This window comes from Phaseolus vulgaris, chromosome 8 (genome assembly GCF_051622355.1).
Source record: "Phaseolus vulgaris cultivar YP4 chromosome 8, ASM5162235v1, whole genome shotgun sequence".
Lineage (NCBI taxonomy): Eukaryota > Viridiplantae > Streptophyta > Magnoliopsida > Fabales > Fabaceae > Phaseolus > Phaseolus vulgaris.
Genome location: NC_143505.1, coordinates 4,001,863 through 4,021,026, shown reverse-complemented (window position 1 = coordinate 4,021,026; position 19,164 = coordinate 4,001,863). Strand labels below are relative to the sequence as shown.

At 31.7% G+C, this 19,164-nt stretch overlaps 4 protein-coding genes across 5 annotated transcripts; 2 read left to right on the top strand and 2 right to left on the bottom strand.

Moving 5' to 3' along the window:
- The first annotated feature begins 261 nt into the window (after positions 1–261).
- On the top strand, positions 262–2,078 carry LOC137826631 (AAA-ATPase ASD, mitochondrial). The gene has a single exon (XM_068632683.2). The coding sequence runs from the start codon at positions 395–397 to the stop codon at positions 1,904–1,906; it is 1,512 nt and encodes a 503-aa protein (XP_068488784.1). The 5' UTR covers positions 262–394; the 3' UTR covers positions 1,907–2,078.
- A 2,163-nt stretch (positions 2,079–4,241) lies between these two features.
- Positions 4,242–7,001, bottom strand: LOC150025356 (MDIS1-interacting receptor like kinase 2-like). 2 transcript variants are annotated; one of them, XM_090293496.1, is made up of 3 exons: positions 6,850–6,924; positions 4,909–5,460; positions 4,242–4,741 (listed from the first exon to the last, which is right to left on the bottom strand). In XM_090293496.1, exons 1-3 carry the CDS (start codon positions 6,878–6,880, stop codon positions 4,380–4,382), a joined length of 945 nt encoding a protein of 314 aa, XP_090149622.1. In that variant the 5' UTR covers positions 6,881–6,924; the 3' UTR covers positions 4,242–4,379. The 2 variants fall into 2 exon arrangements, with proteins under 2 accessions (XP_090149622.1, XP_090149621.1); XM_090293495.1 differs by having other exon boundaries at positions 4,909–7,001.
- A 2,111-nt stretch (positions 7,002–9,112) lies between these two features.
- On the bottom strand, positions 9,113–11,773 carry LOC137823547 (uncharacterized). The gene is made up of 2 exons (XM_090293497.1): positions 9,775–11,773; positions 9,113–9,607 (listed from the first exon to the last, which is right to left on the bottom strand). The coding sequence occupies exons 1-2, from the start codon at positions 11,744–11,746 to the stop codon at positions 9,246–9,248; spliced, it is 2,334 nt and encodes a 777-aa protein (XP_090149623.1). The 5' UTR covers positions 11,747–11,773; the 3' UTR covers positions 9,113–9,245.
- A 4,446-nt stretch (positions 11,774–16,219) lies between these two features.
- On the top strand, positions 16,220–18,670 carry LOC137826633 (GDSL esterase/lipase At5g33370). The gene is made up of 5 exons (XM_068632687.2): positions 16,220–16,563; positions 16,801–16,928; positions 17,049–17,291; positions 17,555–17,807; positions 18,146–18,670. The coding sequence occupies exons 1-5, from the start codon at positions 16,314–16,316 to the stop codon at positions 18,382–18,384; spliced, it is 1,113 nt and encodes a 370-aa protein (XP_068488788.1). The 5' UTR covers positions 16,220–16,313; the 3' UTR covers positions 18,385–18,670.
- Positions 18,671–19,164: the final 494 nt, after the last annotated feature.

Genomic DNA, 19,164 nt, shown 5'->3' with positions numbered 1-19,164 from the left:
AGAGAAGAGAAGTGTGGAAAATGGATTTTGATTCAGACAAGTGGTGGGAAGTTGGAAATGTGGGCTAAGCATTATTAGTTGGAGGAGAAGTCGATTTGATCCAAACATGCCTTAGCTTCCATCGTACCTGACAAACATGGGGGGGACCAAGTTTTCCACTCCAAAGTGGTTTGGACTTGGCAAACATCACTCACTGTCAAATGGATTCGCTTCCAACAAAAACTTTACTATGCCACTGCCACCGACCTCTTCCACTTCAACTCAGATTCTCTTCTTGGGACACCACCCAAAAACAAAACACCCTTTTCTACTTCTTATATAATGTGCATCCCTAGCCAAGTAAAATAACACACAACACACACATACACATTACTCTTAGTGTACTGTGTTTTGGATGGGGGAACTATGGACACAAATGGGCTCATTGATGGCCACAATCATGTTTCTCTATGCCATCATAGAGCGTTTTTTCCCGGCTGCACTTCGTGACACTCTACAAATCCACACTCAGAAAGTCGTGAATTTGTTGTACCCTTATGTGCAAATCACCTTCCCTGAGTTCTCAGGCGAGAGGCTCAAACGTAGTGAAGCTTACACTGCCATCCAAACTTACCTCAGTGAGAACTCTTCCCAACTAGCCAAAAGGCTCAAAGCTGAAGTGGTGAAAGATAGTCAGAACCCTCTGGTGCTCAGCATGGATGATGATGAAGAGGTTACTGATGAGTTCCAAGGTGTGAAGCTTTGGTGGGCTGCTAGCAAGACTGCTTCTAACCCTCATGCCTATTCTTTCTCTTATTACTCTCCCCTGGATGGTAAGAGGTATTTCAAGCTAACTTTCCATAAAAAGCACAGGGATCTCATCACTGTGGCTTACATCAAACATGTCTTGGAAGAGGGGAAGGAGATTGCCTTGAGAAACAGGCAAAGGAAGTTGTACACCAACAATCCAAGCAGTGGTTGGTATGGTTACAAACAGTCAAAGTGGAGCCACATAGTATTTGAGCACCCTGCAACGTTCGAGACTCTTGCAATGGAGCAAAGGAAGAAGGAAGAGATCATCAACGACCTGGTTAAGTTCAGGAATGGGAAGGATTACTATGCCAAGATTGGAAAGGCTTGGAAGCGGGGCTATTTACTCTATGGTCCTCCTGGGACTGGTAAGTCTACTATGATAGCTGCAATGGCTAATTTCATGAACTATGATGTATACGATCTTGAGCTGACAGCAGTGAAGGACAACACTGAGTTGAGGAAGCTGTTGATTGAAACTTCTAGCAAGGCTATTATAGTTGTGGAAGACATTGATTGCTCACTTGATCTCACTGGGCAGAGGAACATGAGGAAGGAAAGGAGTGAGGAAGAGGAACCAAAAGATCCTAATAAAAAGGAAGAAGAGGAGAGTAACAAGAGTAGTAAGGTAACTCTGTCTGGGTTGTTGAATTTTATTGATGGTATTTGGTCAGCATGTGGGGGAGAGAGGATTATCATTTTCACAACCAACTTTGTGGACAAGCTTGATCCTGCTCTTATTAGGACAGGTAGGATGGACAAGCACATTGAATTGTCCTATTGCCGATTTGAAGCATTCAAGGTGCTTGCCAAGAACTACTTGGATGTTGACTCACACCATTTGTTTCCAAGGATTTCCAATTTGTTGGAAGTGACCAATGTGACTCCTGCTGATGTTGCTGAAAATCTCATGCCTAAGTGTGTGAATGAAGATGTAGAGACTTGCTTGCTGAGTTTGATTCAAGCACTTGAATCAGAAGAAGAAGAATCAGATGATGCAGGGTTGAATGAAGAAAAGGACAAGGAGGAACCTACTCAGCAGCAGAAGATGAAAAATAATGGTCACACTGTGGAAGATGTGAAGGGAAATGGATTCATCCATTTGAGTGGGAAATGAAATACTCTGAGTGAGATTGTTAAACTTTCTGGTTAAAACATCTATTCTGCTACATTATTATTTTGTCCACTCTATCTGTTCATCTGAATTGATAGCAATCATCTCCTGTAGTTCAAGTGGTGGTTGAAACATCTTTTCAGCTATATTATTATGTTCATCTTTAAGGGCTCAATTACATCTACCATTCTCTTTCACACCTTCTTATCATTCCACTTCAATTTCAGGTATTTTCAAACAGCATAGTGCTGCATGGTAGAACACCGTTACGGTTCATTACTGACCCACAAAATTCTTCTCTCTATTCCACAATCAATCATCTTAACATTCTTACACTTAGTTTTAATCACTCATAATTTTCATGTCAATTCTTGTACGAACACGGTTCTTACCCAATTAAAGCTTCAACATCTAATAAAAAAAATAAAAGAATAACTAATAAATCGTCAATTTGTTCCAATTTTTCTTCTAAGGTCCATAGAGTAATAATAAATATCTACTAATTTTGTTCCAAAGTTAATATATTTTATTAACGTTTAATTTAAAGGATTTTTTGAAATTGGAAAGACTACTTAATATGTTTTTTTTTTATATTTTACTTAGCATAGATCTTATCACTAATGCTGTTCCATGATATAATTTGGGCCATGTGCTGCTCATATAAGAACTCAAAACCTATTGCTTCCTGCATTCCCTTAATTTGAACCTGCACCCTCACAGTTTTTGAAAAGACTATATTACCTTTCTCTAGAGAGAGTTTCGTATTGTCTGTTAGAAAAAATTTCAAAATAAACTTTTAGGAATTCATGAAATACATTCTAAAAAGAACTTTTGAAAAAGATTTCTTAACAAACTTTTCAAAACGTATATAATACCTTTTTCAGAATGTGTTTTTTAAATTGTTTCTTATTTAGAAATGTGTTTTAAAAAGAGTATTATGGAATGATTTTTTTGTTTTTCTTCTTCTAAGTTCATTGTGATGACGGGGCGGTGGGGTGACATTGGTGATGGGGTGGAGTGAGTGAGGGAGGAGTGGACGGAGCACTTTGGTAATTTCACCGAAATATAAGGTGGTGCAGGTTCAAAAATGGGGTGGCATATAGTAAGTAATTCCCTCAAAACAATTGGCCACGACCTAGTTTTTCTATTTTTAAGGTTACGTGAATTTATTAAATTAAATTTTAAGAGCAATTTATTTACGTGACTTTTGAGTTTATCAGCGACAGAAAATTGTACGTTTGAATTTGGAAAATAGGAGTCTATGAGTTGAGTTAGGGTTCGTATAGTAAATTGAGTAATGTTATATATATTTTTTTTATAAAATATTAAAACGGCAAAGTTAGATGTTGTTAAGGAAAAAGAAAATGTGATGACATCTTGAATTCTTTGCTGAATTATTTTAAGAAACCTTTTATGTTTATTTCAATGGTTTTAACTATGTTATATTAGTTTTAATTTGATATTTATTTGGACTTTAATTTTGTATATATTTTATCTTTCATTTCATATTATAAATCTCACTTTTTTATTAAGGTGTAAGATTATCATATTATCTTGTCCATTTATATATATATATATATATATATATATATATATTCAATGTACGTAATGAGAAATTATAAATGAGAATTATTCTTTTTTTTATTTTTTATATGAGAGATTTTGATCTTCGAGAGTCTTTAACTGTGTAGAATTGTTGTATAAACCTAATTGAAATCTTTATTGCTGCCCACATAGCCTCTGATATCCATCATTGTACACAATTGCAGATTTTATTGTTGCATATTTGTCATGATCCAAGTGTGTATCAATTGTTTTTTGTGATTTATAAACTCGAAAATGTAGACAAACCTCGTGTTGAGAAGAATTGCAGAATCAAGGAGGGTTTGTCCCACAACTCAACCATGAGGAGTTAGAAAGAGTAAGTTCTTTCCTTAGTAACATGAAAAACCAAAAGGTATATGTGTTCATGACATATTCAAGTATGTGTTTGTAGACATATTTTGGTAAGTTACCATTTTATGTTGAATTTAATGTCTCAAATACGCTATTTACCAATCATTGGACTTTAGACTCTAGAACCACCAATCATATGATACCATTCTCTAAATTCTTATTTTCCATATATTTCTAGTAACAAAAAATTTCTTTGAATTTCCTTCTTTACTTTTTCTTGTGATTCAATCTATAAGTCTTTTCTTTCTTTTTAATGCTTCACATATATCTTAAATTTACACAAAAATTTGGATTAAATTTCTTCATTTGTTTCCTGATTCAAAATATATAATTGGATTCAATAATTCTCATATTAAAGTAATTTTATGACATTAAACAACAATTTAAGTTTCAAAGTATTCAATTTTCTCAATTATAAATACTACACATTGACACTTATCACTAGTCAACTGATAAACAACTACAAATTTTTTATTGAAAGTTGTTATAAAATAAATTTGGACTAAAGATTTCAGAATGTTCACAATTTTAAGTAGTGGGTGAGTTCTCGACTCCTGAGCTGCTGTAATGAAATATGATGTAAAGGAATGTTGAATGGTGTGAGTCGAGTAAGAAAACATTGAGAGATGCATTTCATTGTTGGGCGAGAGCAAGGATTTGGATTTAAGCACGCAAAGGCCACAATGGCAACAACAACTATGTCTTGTAAAACTGAAACGGTTGGGTGTGGGAGACGTTGGTCCAATATTTCACATATTGTAGAAGTTGATTGAAGTGATGAGAGTATATCCTTAGGATGTTTTCCCATCAAAGTTTCCAGCGCCACCACTCCGAAGCTATACACATCACACTTTTCATTCACAACCATTGTATACGCAAGCTCTGCATATTTTCAACATCACAATCAAACATCCAAATGAAAATAACTGAAAATAAAAATGTAAAAAACTAATTCATATACTTCTTGTATGTATTTTCATTCGGCTTGATTTGCATCAAATCACAAATATATAAACACACAAAACTAGAGAAAAATATGAACAATTTACCTGGAGCTATGTATCCAATGGTTCCAGCAACTATAGTTCGATTGGATGAATCAAGGTTCAGAAATCGAGATATGCCAAAGTCAGAAACAGTAGGCTCCCAGTTGGAGTTAAGTAACACATTGCATGCTGATATGTCTCTATGCACTATTGGAGGGACACAATCATGATGAAGATATGAGAGAGCATGTGCAATGCCTTTCATTGTGTTAACCCTCCTTTTCCAATCGAATTCCATTGCTTCCATGTCATCATACAAGACAGAAAACAAGCTTCCTTTCTCCATGTACTCATAGATCAAAAACATGATTCTTTTGTGCAAACAAAATCCATGGAGCTTGACGATATGTCGATGCTTTATTTCTGACAATACTTTGGCTTCGTTTCTGAAACTCTCATCAAATGTGGAGACCGTTGCATCAAAGCCGTGGAGTTTTTTCACAGCAACAATCTTGCCACTTGGTAGTTGAGCCCTATAAACACACCCGTATGCACCTGTTCCGATACAATATTTGAGGTCAAAGTCTTCAGTTGCTGTAATGATGTCTTCATAGGCTATGCTTCCGTCATAGTTCCATATGCAAAACAAGTCCCCATTCTTAGATATTTTTGTTAACCTTGCATCTTTGTTCTTGACTACAGTGCGATTGTGTCTTAGAAATAGAAGTTTAGAGAAGATCATGATTAGAAAAATGGTGACAGAAAGAATTATGATCAACCGATTCTGACTTTGGGTTAGTTTCTTGTGGCGGACTAAACAAGGTTGGAATTGGTATTCCGTTTGTACATGTAAAATGTCACTGCATACGCCTTTGTTCCCTTTTAGCACATATGGATTTAAACCATCTGGAATGGGACCCTTCAAATTATTGAAGGAAAGGTCCACTTTATAGGCATTCAAAAGTAGAGGTAGACCGATAAGATTATTGTAGCTTAGGTTCAAACTTTCTAAGGATGGAAAATCTTGTACTGAGAAGGGTTTTAGGGGACCAGTGAGTAGATTGTGTGAAATGTCTAGATTTTTAAGGTTCCTAAGGTTTGAAAGTGAAAGGAACAAGGTTCCATTGATTTTATTGTAAGATAGATTTACAAAAACAAGATTTCGCAAGAATGACAATTCAAAAGGAATGAAGCCTTCAATATAGTTGTTAGAGATTACCAGGCTCCATAGTTGGGTTAGATTTCCAATTGTGGGAGGTATTTCACCTTGAAGAGTATTGAAGGATAAATGAAGATAAGTGAGATTTGAAAGATTTCCTATTGTAGGAGGTATCTCCCCATGGAAAGAATTGTGGGATAAATCAAGATGAAAAAGTTTGGAAAGATTTCCAATTGTAGGAGGTATTTTACCTTCAAGAGAATTGTAGGATAAATCAAAAATAGTAAGTTTTGAAAGATTTCCTATTGTGGAAGGTATTTCACCCTGAAGAGAGTTATAGGATAAATCAAGATCATTGAGTTTGAAAAGATTTCCTATTGTAGAAGGTATCTTCCCATGAAGTGAATTGTGAGAAAAATGAAGATAAGTAAGTTCCAAAAGATTTCCTATCGTGAAAGGTATTTTACCACTTAGAGAATTATAACAAAAATCAAGATGAGTAAGTTTGAGAAGATTTCCTATTTCAGGTGGGATAGTGCCATGTAGACTACAATGGGTGACCTCAAAGGATTCTAAATTCTTGAAAACCGAGAGGTTTAGTGTTGCTAATTGAATCCGTCCTTCGGAACACTGATATTTGATACCAATTACACTTCCAACAACATTGCAATGTATACCATGATTCAATGAACAAATATGATGTGAATCTGAAGAAGAGAGATTCCACCATCCACTATTGATTATAGCGTTTGCTTCCAATTGAAGCTGCGATGGTGTAGACGCTGATCCTAACTCCAAAACAGAGCTCAGAAAAAGCAAAACGTAAATAAGAATAAAGAACATACCATGGAAATTGGAATCCAAAAACTGCATCATCTGCAAAAAGAGGTAATAGAAGGAAAGTTAATGATGAATGAGTAGTATGGTAGCTGCTGATTCTTATACTGTCATAACCCAAGTTGAATAGAAGAAGCATCTACGGGGAAATTCCACAAGGCTTTTGTCCCCATTGATGCTATGCATGCATCTGTCACGCCACTACTTGACTTAGAGAATCTAATCTGAACCAAATAGGGATTTTTTTGGCCTTTTCTAATCATTGGGTATTAATTATATTACCTGTTTTACTTCTTTGTGTTTTATTATATATATAATCATTAATAATGTGTATTATTTTTATAACGTTACAAAAGTTAATAAAAAATATTTTTTAACAATTATTTTTTATAAAATTTGAATAATCGATTTATATTTTAAAAATTATTATGATATCTTATTTTATTATTTTAATTTTATTACCATAAAAAAGTGAATAATAGGTATCTCTGGTTCTACACAATTTAAAATATTTCTTTCTTATAATTCGTAATCATTCTGAAAATTTTAAATGAATAATAATATTAAATACAATAAAAGTAATAATAAGTAAATGATATTATATTTATTTACTGTATTTATACTAATTAAGATAAAATGTAATTATAGTCCATATTAGTATGACTTCACTTTCTTTTGATATTTCACAATTAGTTTTGTTAGATACGGTTGTAGTGATTTTTCTACATTTTTATAAATAGGTTTTATAAATATGTTGGAAAAAAATTGTACTTAGCTTTTATAAATAGGTTGGAAAAAAATTTGCCGATAGAGTAAAAAATTGAGACTGAAAAAGAGTTTGATTATGAGATGTTAACTTTTGTAGCAGAGAATTCCACAACGTTGTGCCGCTTTTGACTGTGCCACGCTCTTCTGACGTTATTTTGCCTCACTTTAGCCAACTTTTGAATATTTGAAAGCCTTTCTGCGTTGTTGCCTATGCTCTCACAAACATGTGCAATGAATAGGAATGTTTATTCAAAGAAATGCTAGCAAGTGTACTTCATAGCTCCATCGTTACCGCAATTTGGAGTCACTTAAAAAAATATTTTAATGGCTCTGTTATTAAAGACTTCAATCAAATACCGTCTAATAGAAGAGATCATCTGGTAGAAACTTATATTGATTTTGGGTACAAAATTTTCCAGTTTCAATCAAAATGTTTTCTTTTATTCTTGTTTTTTTTTTCTTTGTTGTGTTATTCTTGAAAATCCAATAATTGGAATTTTATATGAGAACAAGAAAAAAAAATCAAGAAATGAAAAATATCACCACCAAATTTGACTTCAAGATGGAAACAATCTTTATACAACCAGAATATATTTATCTTTTAAAGGGTGAAGTGAACATGATACCATCTATGTCTTAAAAGGAAAAGAATGAAATGATTAATAAATGTGTTATTGAACATAAATCTCAAGAAATAAACTTTGTTGTCATTTTTATCGGAGTCTTTGAAACCTTATTGAACTCACTAAAAAAACTCATAAAATAGAAACTAATTCATAAAATACATTTAAAAAAATTTTGAAAAAAAATTTAAACTTTTCAAAACGTGTATAATAGTTTTTTAGATAGTGTTTTTTAAAATGATTCTTATTTAGAAATGTGTTCTAAAAAAGTATTATGGAATGATTTTTTTGTTTTTCTTCTTCTAAGTTCATTATGAGGTACTGTGATGACGGGGCGGTGGGGTGACATTGGTGATGGGGTGGAGTGAGTGAGGGAGGAGTAACCGAACCAATTTGGTAATTTCACTGAAATATAAGGGGTGCAGGTTCAAAAATGGGGTGGGGGTGTAGTAAGTAATTCCCTCAAAACAATTGGCCACGACCTAGTTTTTCTTTTCTTAAGGTTACGTGAATTTATTAAATTAAATTTTAAGAGCAATTTATTTACGTGACTTTCGAGTTTATCAGCGACAGAAAATTGTACGTTTGAATTTGGAAAATAGGAGTCTATGAGTTGAGTTAGGGTTCATATGACACCATTCTCTGAATTCTTTTCCATATATTTTCCTATGTTCTATAACAAAAAATTTCTTTCAATTTCTTTCTTTATTTTATTTATCCAATCTATAAGTGTTTTCTTTCTTTTTAATGCTTCACATTCATCTGAATTTTACATAAAAATTGAGATTAAATTTTTTCATTTGTTTTCTAATTCAAAATATATAATAAGATTCAATATTCTCAGGTTAAGGTAATTTTCTGACATTAAACAACAATTTAAGTTTCAAATTGTTCAATTTTCTCAATTATAAATACTACACATTGACACTTATCACTAGTCAACTGATAAACAACTACAAAATCTTTATTGAAAGTTGTTACAAAATAAATTTGGACTAAAGATTTCAGAATGTTCACAATTTTAAGTAGTGGGTGAGTTCTCGACTCATGAGCTGCTGCAATGAAATATGATGTAAAGGAATGTTAATTGGTGTGAGCCGAGTAAGAAAACATTGAGAGATGCATTTCATTGTTGGGCGAGAGCAAGGATTGGGATTTAAGCACGCATAGGCCACAATGGCAACAACAACTATGTCTTGTAAAACTGAAACTGTTGGGTGTGGAAGACGTTGGTCCAATATTTCACATACTGTAGAAGTTGATTGAAGTGATGAGAGTATATCCTTAGGATGTTTTCCCATCAAAGTTTCCAGCGCCACCACTCCAAAGCTATACACATCACACTTTTCATTCACAACCATTGTATATGCAAGCTCTGCATATTTTCAACAACACAATCAAACATCCAAAGGAAAATAACTGAAAATAAAAATGTAAAAAACTACTTCATCTGCTTCTTGTATGTATTTTCATTCGACCTGATTTGTTGCAAATCACAAATATATAAACAAACAAAACTAGAGAAAAATATGAACAATTTACCTGGAGCTATGTATCCAATGGTTCCAGCAACTATAGTTCGATTGGATGAATCAAGGTTCAGAAATCGAGCTATGCCAAAGTCAGAAACAGTAGGCTCCCAGTTGGAGTTAAGTAACACATTGCATGCTGATATGTCTCTATGCACTATTGGAGGGACACAATCATGATGAAGATATGAGAGAGCATGTGCAATGCCTTTCACTGTGTTAACCCTCTTTTTCCAATCGAATTCCATTGCTTCCATGTCATCATACAAGACAGAAAACAAGCTTCCTTTCTCCATGTACTCATAGATCAAAAACATGATTCTTTTGTGCAAACAAAATCCATGGAGCTTGACGATAAGTCGGTGCTTTATTTCTGACAATACTTTGGCTTCGTTTCTGAAACTCTCATCAAATGTGGAGACCGTTGCATCAAAGCCGTGGAGTTTTTTCACCGCAACAATCTTTCCACTTGGTAGTTGAGCCCTATAAACACACCCGTATGCACCTGTTCCGATACAATATTTGAGGTCAAAGTCTTCAGTTGCTATAATGATGTCTTCATAGGCTATGCTTCCGTCATAGTTCCATATGCAGAACAAGTCCCCATTCTTAGATATTTTTGTTAACCTTGCATCTTTGTTCTTGACTACAGTGCGATTGTGTCTCAGATATAGAAGTTTAGAGAAGATCATAATTAGAAAAATGGTGACAGAAAAAATTATGACCAACCGATTCTGATTCTTGGTTAGTTTCCTGTGGCGGACTAAACAAGGGTGGAATTGGTATTCCGTTTGTACATGTAAAATGTCACTGCATACGCCTTTGTTCCCTTTTAGCACATATGGATTTAAACCATTTGGAATGGGACCCTTCAAATTATTGAAGGAAAGGTCCATATTATAGGCATTCAAAAGTAAAGGTAGACCGGTAAGATTATTGTAGCTTAGGTCCAGACTTTCTAAGGATGGAAAATCTTGTACTGAGAAGGGTTTTAGGGAGCCAGTGAGTAGATTGTGTGAAATGTCAAGATTTTTAAGGTTCCTAAGGTTTGAAAGCAAAAGGGGCAATGTTCCATTGATTTTATTGTAAGATAGATTTGCAACATTAAGATTTTGCAGGAATGACAATTCAAAAAAAATGGGACCTTCAATGTAGTTGTTAGAGATTGCCAGGCTCCATAGTTGGGTTAGATTTCCAACTGTGGGAGGTATTTCACCTTGAAGAGTATTAGAGGATAAATGAAGATGAGTGAGATTGGAAAGATTTCCTATTGTAGGAGGTATCTCCCCATGAAAAGAATTGTGGGATAAATCAAGATAAAAAAGTTTTGAAAGATTTCCAATTGTAAGAGGTATTTCACCTTCAAGAGAATTGTAGGATAAATCAAGAATAGTAAGTTTTGAAAGATTTCCTATTGTGGAAGGTATTTCACCTTGAAAAGAGTTGTAGGATAAATCAAGATCATTGAGTTTAGAAAGATTTCCTATTGTAGAAGGTATCTCCCCATAAAGTGAATTGTGAGAAAAATGAAGATAAGTGAGTTCTAAAAGATTTCCCATCGTGAAAGGTATTTTACCACTAAGAGAATTATAACAAAAATCAAGATGAGTAAGTTTGGGAAGATTTCCTATTTCAGGTGGGATAGTGCCGTGTAAACTACAATAGACGACCTCAAAGGATTCTAAATTCTTGAAAACCGAGAGGTTTAGTGTTGCTAATTGAATCTGTCCTTGGGAACACTGATATTTGATACCAATTACACTTCCAACAGCATTGCAATGTATACCATGATTCAATGAACAAATATGATGTGAATCTGAGGAGGAGAGATTCCACCATCCACTATTGATTATAGCGTTTGCTTCCAATTGAAGCTGCGATGATGTAGACGCTGATCCTAACTCCCAAACAGAGCTCAGAAAAAGCAAAACATAAATAAGAAGAAAGAACATACCATGGAAATTGGAATCCAAAAAGTGCATCATCTGCAAAAAGAGGTAATAGAAGGAATATTAATGGTGAGAGAGTAGTATGGTAGCTGCTGATTCTTATACTGCCATAACCCAAGTTGAATAGAAGAGGCATCTACGCCGAAATTTTTTGTTCCCATTGACGCTATGCATGCATTTGTCACGCCACTGCTTGACTTAGAGAGCCTATTCTGAACCAAATAGGGATTTTTTTTGGCTTTTTCTAATAATTGGGTATTAGTTATATTACCTGTTTTACTTTGTGTTTTATTATATATATATAATCATTAATAATGTGTATTATTTTTATAACGTTACAAAAGTTAATAAAAAATATTTTTTTACAATTATTTTTGTATAAAATTTGAATAATCAATTTATATAAAGTATTTCTTTCTTATAATTTGTAATCATTCTGAAAATTTTAAATAAATAGTAATAATAAGTAAATGACATTATATTAATTTACTGTATATATACTAATTAAGATAAAATGTAATTATAGTCTATATTAGTATGACTTCACTTTCTTTTGATATTTCACAAAACATTTATTAGATACGGTTTTAGTAAATTTTGTAGATTTTTATAAATAGGTTGGAAAAAATTGTAAATAGGTTCTATAAATAGGTTGGAAAAAAAATTGGCTGATAGAGTAAAACACTAAAAAAAAAATCATGAAATAGAAATCAATTTTTAGAGATCAAAATAATTAGTTGCAATAGTAACTAAATTAGAGACCATTTTAGAAACTAAAACAAAAATTGGTTTCTAAATTAGTTTCTATTATTGTTAAATAGTTTCTAAACTAGTATCTAATTAGCAACTAATGTTTTAACTACCAATTATTTAGTTTCTAAATTTGGTTTCTAAAACCTTGGTAGCTAATTAGATACCAATTTAGAAACTATTTAACATTAATAGAAACTAATTTAGAAACCAATTTTTGTTTTAGTTTTTAAAATGGTCTCTAATTTAGTTAATATTGTAACTAATTATTTTAGTGTTTAGAAATTGGTTTTTATTTTATGATTTTCTTGTAGTAAAGATTTGAGAAGAGTTTGATAATTAGATTGTGCCACCATAAACGCTCTTCTGACGTTATTTCTGCGTTGTTTTCCTATGTTCTCACTTATTGAGTCTAAAGTTATGAAAGGTTTTGACCTAATATTTCTACACCTGAATCACCTTCTATCCCCAAACAATAAATTACAAGTCGTTCCTCTGAAATCCCATTTACACCAACCTCATAGTCTCTTCTAGACCATCACTATCTATTTCTTCAAATGTGGTCAAAAGTAATTTAAGAGTGGAGGGGTGTGTAACTTATCATTCACATCAACTTCTTAGTATATGTAACTTTTCACCCTATTGAAACAAATCTCGAATCAAATGTCAAGGGTAGGAGTGGTTTGAAATTTTTTTTTTCCTGATAAACAACTTCAATATTTTAATCTTAAATCCTTTAAGATCATTAATTGCGGTCAGTCATTTTGAAATTATTGATCATTTCAGTGCTTCAGATTTAAGTAAGACATTTATTCTTAAAGATATATCTCTATTTCAGTGCTTAACACTTATGTAAAACATTTATTTTTAAAAGATATCTTGTTAGACTAAAGAAAAAAATAATATAAATACACTTAATCTTTACTCCAAAATTAAACTAGTACAAAATACAAATTTTGCGACAAATTATTAAAATGTTAAATGAAAATCGATGTAAAATATGATATTTTTGTAATTTTTTATAAAATATTCATAATCACATTAAGCAGTAATATTTTTTTAATTTGTATCATAGATATTAAATCGGTTGTATTCATAACCGATATAATATATTTTTAAAAAAATTATTATATTAATTCTGATCGGTGAACCAATGTAAAAAGGATTCATTTCATTGGTTCTAGACAAAAATTCGATGTAATAGGTATTTTCGTAGTTGAAGTTAAGTATTGTTTTATGTTCTTCAATTCACTTTTTTAAATTGGTTATAATATTTAAATTTAATGTAATTTTTTTATATTATACATTGATTATAAAATAATATAAAATATTATGGACTTTTTACATTAATGACATTTATATATATGTACGATAAAATTGATATAATAAATATTTTAAAATTGATGTCAAATGTATTATGTGTACCATGTGACATGTGAGATGTAGGTGAGCAATATCAAATAATTTCTTCTACTACTATAAATGAAGTTAAAAGCGAAAGATGTTGGATTTTATGCCCAAGAGTAAGATACGCAAGAAATAGTCTAAGTTGTAGAGTTATTTTACAGCCAATAGCATTAGAGTAATTTAATTTAATACAACGTCTTAGTTAATTGAAATAGTTAGATGGATCAAATAATCAATGTCTCACCGAAAAAGCCAATAGTTTATACATTAAATATGTAAAAAAAAGTGCACTATATTTCGTTCAATCACATTTACTGCATGCGTAACAATTTTGTGGAAGGTCGTAAGACATTAATGACAATTTGTTAATTAATTACTAATTTATAAATATTTTATATTCACATTGCATAGAATTTAAACACTTAAAAAACTCATAACAAAGGTTAATACAATAAAGATGAAGTGTTTAATTTTTAACTTCAAACATTTCCACATACATCTGTAATCAATGACGTTTCTTAAACTGTTTAACCAATTTGTTTCCATTGAAACTAATCACTTAGGGTGAATTGCTTAAATAGGTAACATTAATATTATCTGATTTCATACTAATAAAATTTGCTATCCAGTCTCAATTTAATGAAACTAACTTAATTAATCACTCACTCTAAATATTTTAACATTAAGTGAATTTTCTTTTTTTATGTACAACTTCTACTTTTCCTACAAGAAAGAAACCAATTTTTAAAGACAAAAAATAATTAGTTGCTATAGTAACTAAAATAGAGATCATTTTAGAGACTAAACAAATTTTGGTTTCTAAATTAGTTTCTATTATTGTTAAATGGTTTCTAAATTGGTATCTAATTAGTAACCAAAGTTTTTGTTACCAAATTTAGAAACTAAATAAATAATTGATAGTTAAAACCTCGGTAGCTAATTAGATACCAATTTAGAAATCATTTAACAAGAAACTAATTTAGAAATTATTTTTTTTAATTTTTAAAATGAACTCTAATTTAGTTACATAGCAACTAATTATTTTTTATATCTAAAATTGATTTTTATTTCATATTTTTCTTGTAGTATTTTATCGATATATATATGTTAAGTAATTATAGATTACATATATTCTTAAATTGTATAAAGTATGTCTAAACCTCTGTTCCACCAAAATAAGTGTATGAATCAAACTTAATAACTGTGTTTGGACTTTGACTTGCCTTTGCAACTCATATGTATACATTAATTACTTTGATGTCAAATATCAGAAAGATGCTACACACATAGCAGCTTCTGCGTTTAAGACAGAAAATCAAGTTTCAAAGCTTACCAAACACACTGACCCTGGGTTTTGTTTAGCGTAACTAGCTACTCTATTTTACTCTAATTTTAAAGAACGTGATTATTTTGAAAGATCTTAACCATTAATTCGTTTTACCATTTTTATAAATATGATTTTTCACTTTAAATATACAAATTTAAAAAAAAAAGATACATAGAGTAGATAAATTACAAGCATTGACCACTTTTTTGTTTTTATTTCATCATGTTTACCAAGTAAATGGAGAAATTAATATCTTTTATTAGCATTTTTCCAACGTTGGTAGAATTTTAATAGCCTCAGAAGTGGGAAAAGAAGAAGTGAAGAACAATTTATTAAGTGGGGTAACAAAATGACGATGCACCGTAGACTTAGCTCAATATTAATTCCTTATACAATTACTATGAAAAATAAACACCACCATTGAAAGAAATCTTCATTGTGCAAGATCATCACCAAACATCATGGTAAAATATATAGTATATATAAATTTAGTTTAAATGTATTTTTAATTCTTGTAAAATAATCAAGTTCTAAGAACGTTAGTTTTTAAAACAATAATTTTATTTTAAAAGAATTAAAAACAGAACAAAATTACGCAACCCAAAATTAAAATACACTTATTTGACCAATCTAAAAGCATATGTTATAGCCTTTAAGTTTTTATGCCACAAATAATTAAATTGGTCAATGAAAATTAATAATTGGTTAGTCTGTTGAAGCCGAGTTTAAATCATTTAAACAAAATCTTTGTAAATAAGAAAAACATAAATAAATTATTGTATTAATAATTTAATTATCTAAAAAATTGGTATTTTCATCCATCTCACCCACACTTCTAACCAAAGTCAAAGCACGCATAAACTTGGAAAGTGGAACACATTGTTTTTGCGTAATGCCACCAACCCATCTCAATTAAGCTCGCAAAGTTGCCACAATTTCTAGTTCTAGAACTTAAAATCTTCAATAAAAGAGCACCCAAAATAGGAAGCTCCATTCTCATGCAATGATCCTATTTATGACATTTACGTGGACAACAACACTCATCCCATGTAACAAGCTCTCAATCTTACTTCTAAAACAAACCCTTCAGAAACCAAGCCAATTCAAAGGTTCATTTCAATGGCAGCCTCGTCAAGTTTTGTTCCTACGGTGCTTCTAAGTTTAGTTTTGGTACTTGAAGTTATTGTCCCTAGAAGTGAAGCCAGGCCAAGAGCATTCTTTGTGTTCGGAGATTCTCTAGTTGACAATGGAAACAACAACTATTTGCAAACAGTTGCTCGTGCTAATGCCCCTCCTTATGGAATTGACTACCCAACTCACAGACCAACTGGGCGCTTCTCTAATGGATTCAACATTCCTGATTTTATCAGTAAGTTTTCAAAAACCAATTTTTTGTATTCTTGATCTAAATACTTGTTTATGTAATTGCTGGTTTTGTTGATCACGAATTTTTGTCACAGAAAACATGTTTGAACCACTTTTAGTATCCTCCTAATTACTTTTTCTCACACAAATCTGTGAATACAAAAGATATTATCAGTAGTTTTAGCATCTTGAACGTTATAATTGATGTATATCTATAATAAAGAGGGTGTTGTTGCTTCAGGTCAAGAACTTGGTGCTGAGTCTACAATGCCATACTCGAGCCCAGACTTAACAAGAGAGAATCTATTAGTTGGTGCAAATTTTGCTTCAGCTGGTGTTGGAATCCTTAATGACACAGGAGATCACTTTGTAAGTACTTGATTAACTGATACCAGAAATTTATATTGCTACAGTTAATTTTACCTGATACAAGATAATGTGCTAAAAAAGGAATATTGGAGTTTGTTTTCTGACATGCAAGCTTTGCAGATGAACATAATTAAAATGCATAAGCAATTGGAGAATTTTAAAGAGTACCAACAACGAATGAGTTCTCTAATTGGTATTTCGAGAACCAAAAGACTGGTGAATGAAGCTTTAATTCTCATCACTGTTGGTGGTAATGACTTTGTAAACAATTACTTCCTGGTGAATTCTACTGCAAGATCTCGTCAATATCCACTCCCAGACTATGTCAACTTTCTCATCTCTCGTTACAGAAAGCACTTACAGGTATATAGTGCATAAATCTTTCATAAATAACAACATAAAATGAACATATTTTTTATAAGCTGATATAAACTTACACACTATTAACTCTTGTATAAAACTTTTTACATTTAACTTCTTAAAAGAAAAATACATGAACTGAGTTTTATTCTCAACAAATATATACAACAAAGTTTATGTTAAGGGCTCCTCATCTAATTCCTGTGTGACACAAAAAGCATTTCCATTGTTATAGTGATAATAATAATCATGATGTATTAATGCAGAAACTGTATGATCTGGGAGGTAGAAGAGTTATTGTGACAGGGACAGGACCAATGGGTTGTGCACCTGCAGAATTGGCTATGCGTGGCAAAAATGGAGAATGTTCTTCTGAGCTACAACGTGCTGCAGCATTGTACAACCCTCAGTTGGAGCAAATGATAGTTGAGCTCAACAGCAAAATTGGCACTGTCATTTTCATTGCTGCAAATACAGCACTGATGCACAATGACTTCATCACCAATCCCAAAGCTTATGGTAATTAGTTTCTTATCATCATTTCTTTTAAGTTGTTAATTAGTTCATCTCAGTGACAAGGTGACAAAGTTGGGAACTATTCTTGTTGGTACTATTCTTTTAGCAAATTTAAATTACCTTTTTAGTTAATTATAGTAAAAGAATAGTAGCAACAATAATGAATTGACAAATTTAATATTCTTGATTATTTTTTTTTATCCCTGAAAGATAGAAGATATAGCTTTTTATAGTATATTCAGCATATGTCAACTGAATTAATTACCAAATAAAATCTTAGTTGCAATGAAGATGATTTTGTTGTTTGGTATTAAGATTTTTGATGTTGTGAAATTGGGTAGGATTTGATACATCAAAAGTAGCTTGTTGTGGACAAGGACCCTACAATGGTATGGGGTTATGCTTGCCAATCTCCAACCTATGCCCCAACAGAGAATTGCATGTATTTTGGGATGCATTTCATCCAACTGAAAAGACAAACAAACTTGTTGTTCAACAAATTATGTCAGGTTCTGCCAACTATATGAACCCAATCAACCTCAGCACCGTTCTGGCCATGGATGCTCGACCTCATTCATGAACATTAACAACCCTAATAAACATTGTTTCATCACTAACTTCATCTTCATCCTCATCCTCAATGCTTCTGCACCCTTTTCTTTTTATGGAATCAATTTCTGTAATTTTTTATATTGTATGAGCTTCAAGTTTCAACTTTCAAGTTAACAATTACAAGCTGTAGAATAGGAAATGATTAATAGAAAATATTTGTTACCCTTGTATAACAAATTATGTATTTTCACTTAAGAATTTATATTCATGATTGTTAAGGTTTAAGGGGGGAAAGTAACCCTTAGGTTCATAAACTTTACTGTGTCAATAATTTTTTTTTATCAACAATTAATAAAGAATATATTAAATATAAGAATGTGGATACTTCAACACTTTTTAAAAAAGAACTACTAATTAATAATCGTACGTACCTAATTCATCAAAGTCTAAATTAAGTCAATCCCTATGTAAAGGGCCATGAAATTGTACTTCCTAACCATAGAAGTGAAGTGGTTATTCCAACATATTACTTAAGAAACACTTCACTCCAACAAAAAAATAGAAAAATCAAATTTTAGAAAACTAAAAAATGTAAAAAAAAAAAAACTCTAAACTGTTGCATTAACAAGTAAGCTTGTAGGTAGAATAGGAAGAGCTGCTCACATCACAATATTTATCAATGCACTTAATAAACTTGATCTGGGTGCATCCAAATTGAATGGTCTTCTAAACTCATACATGGAATGAATCCAAAGAAGTATTTTAAATACAAGGTAAGAAGAGGAAAAGATCTTAGGGCTTTAAAATA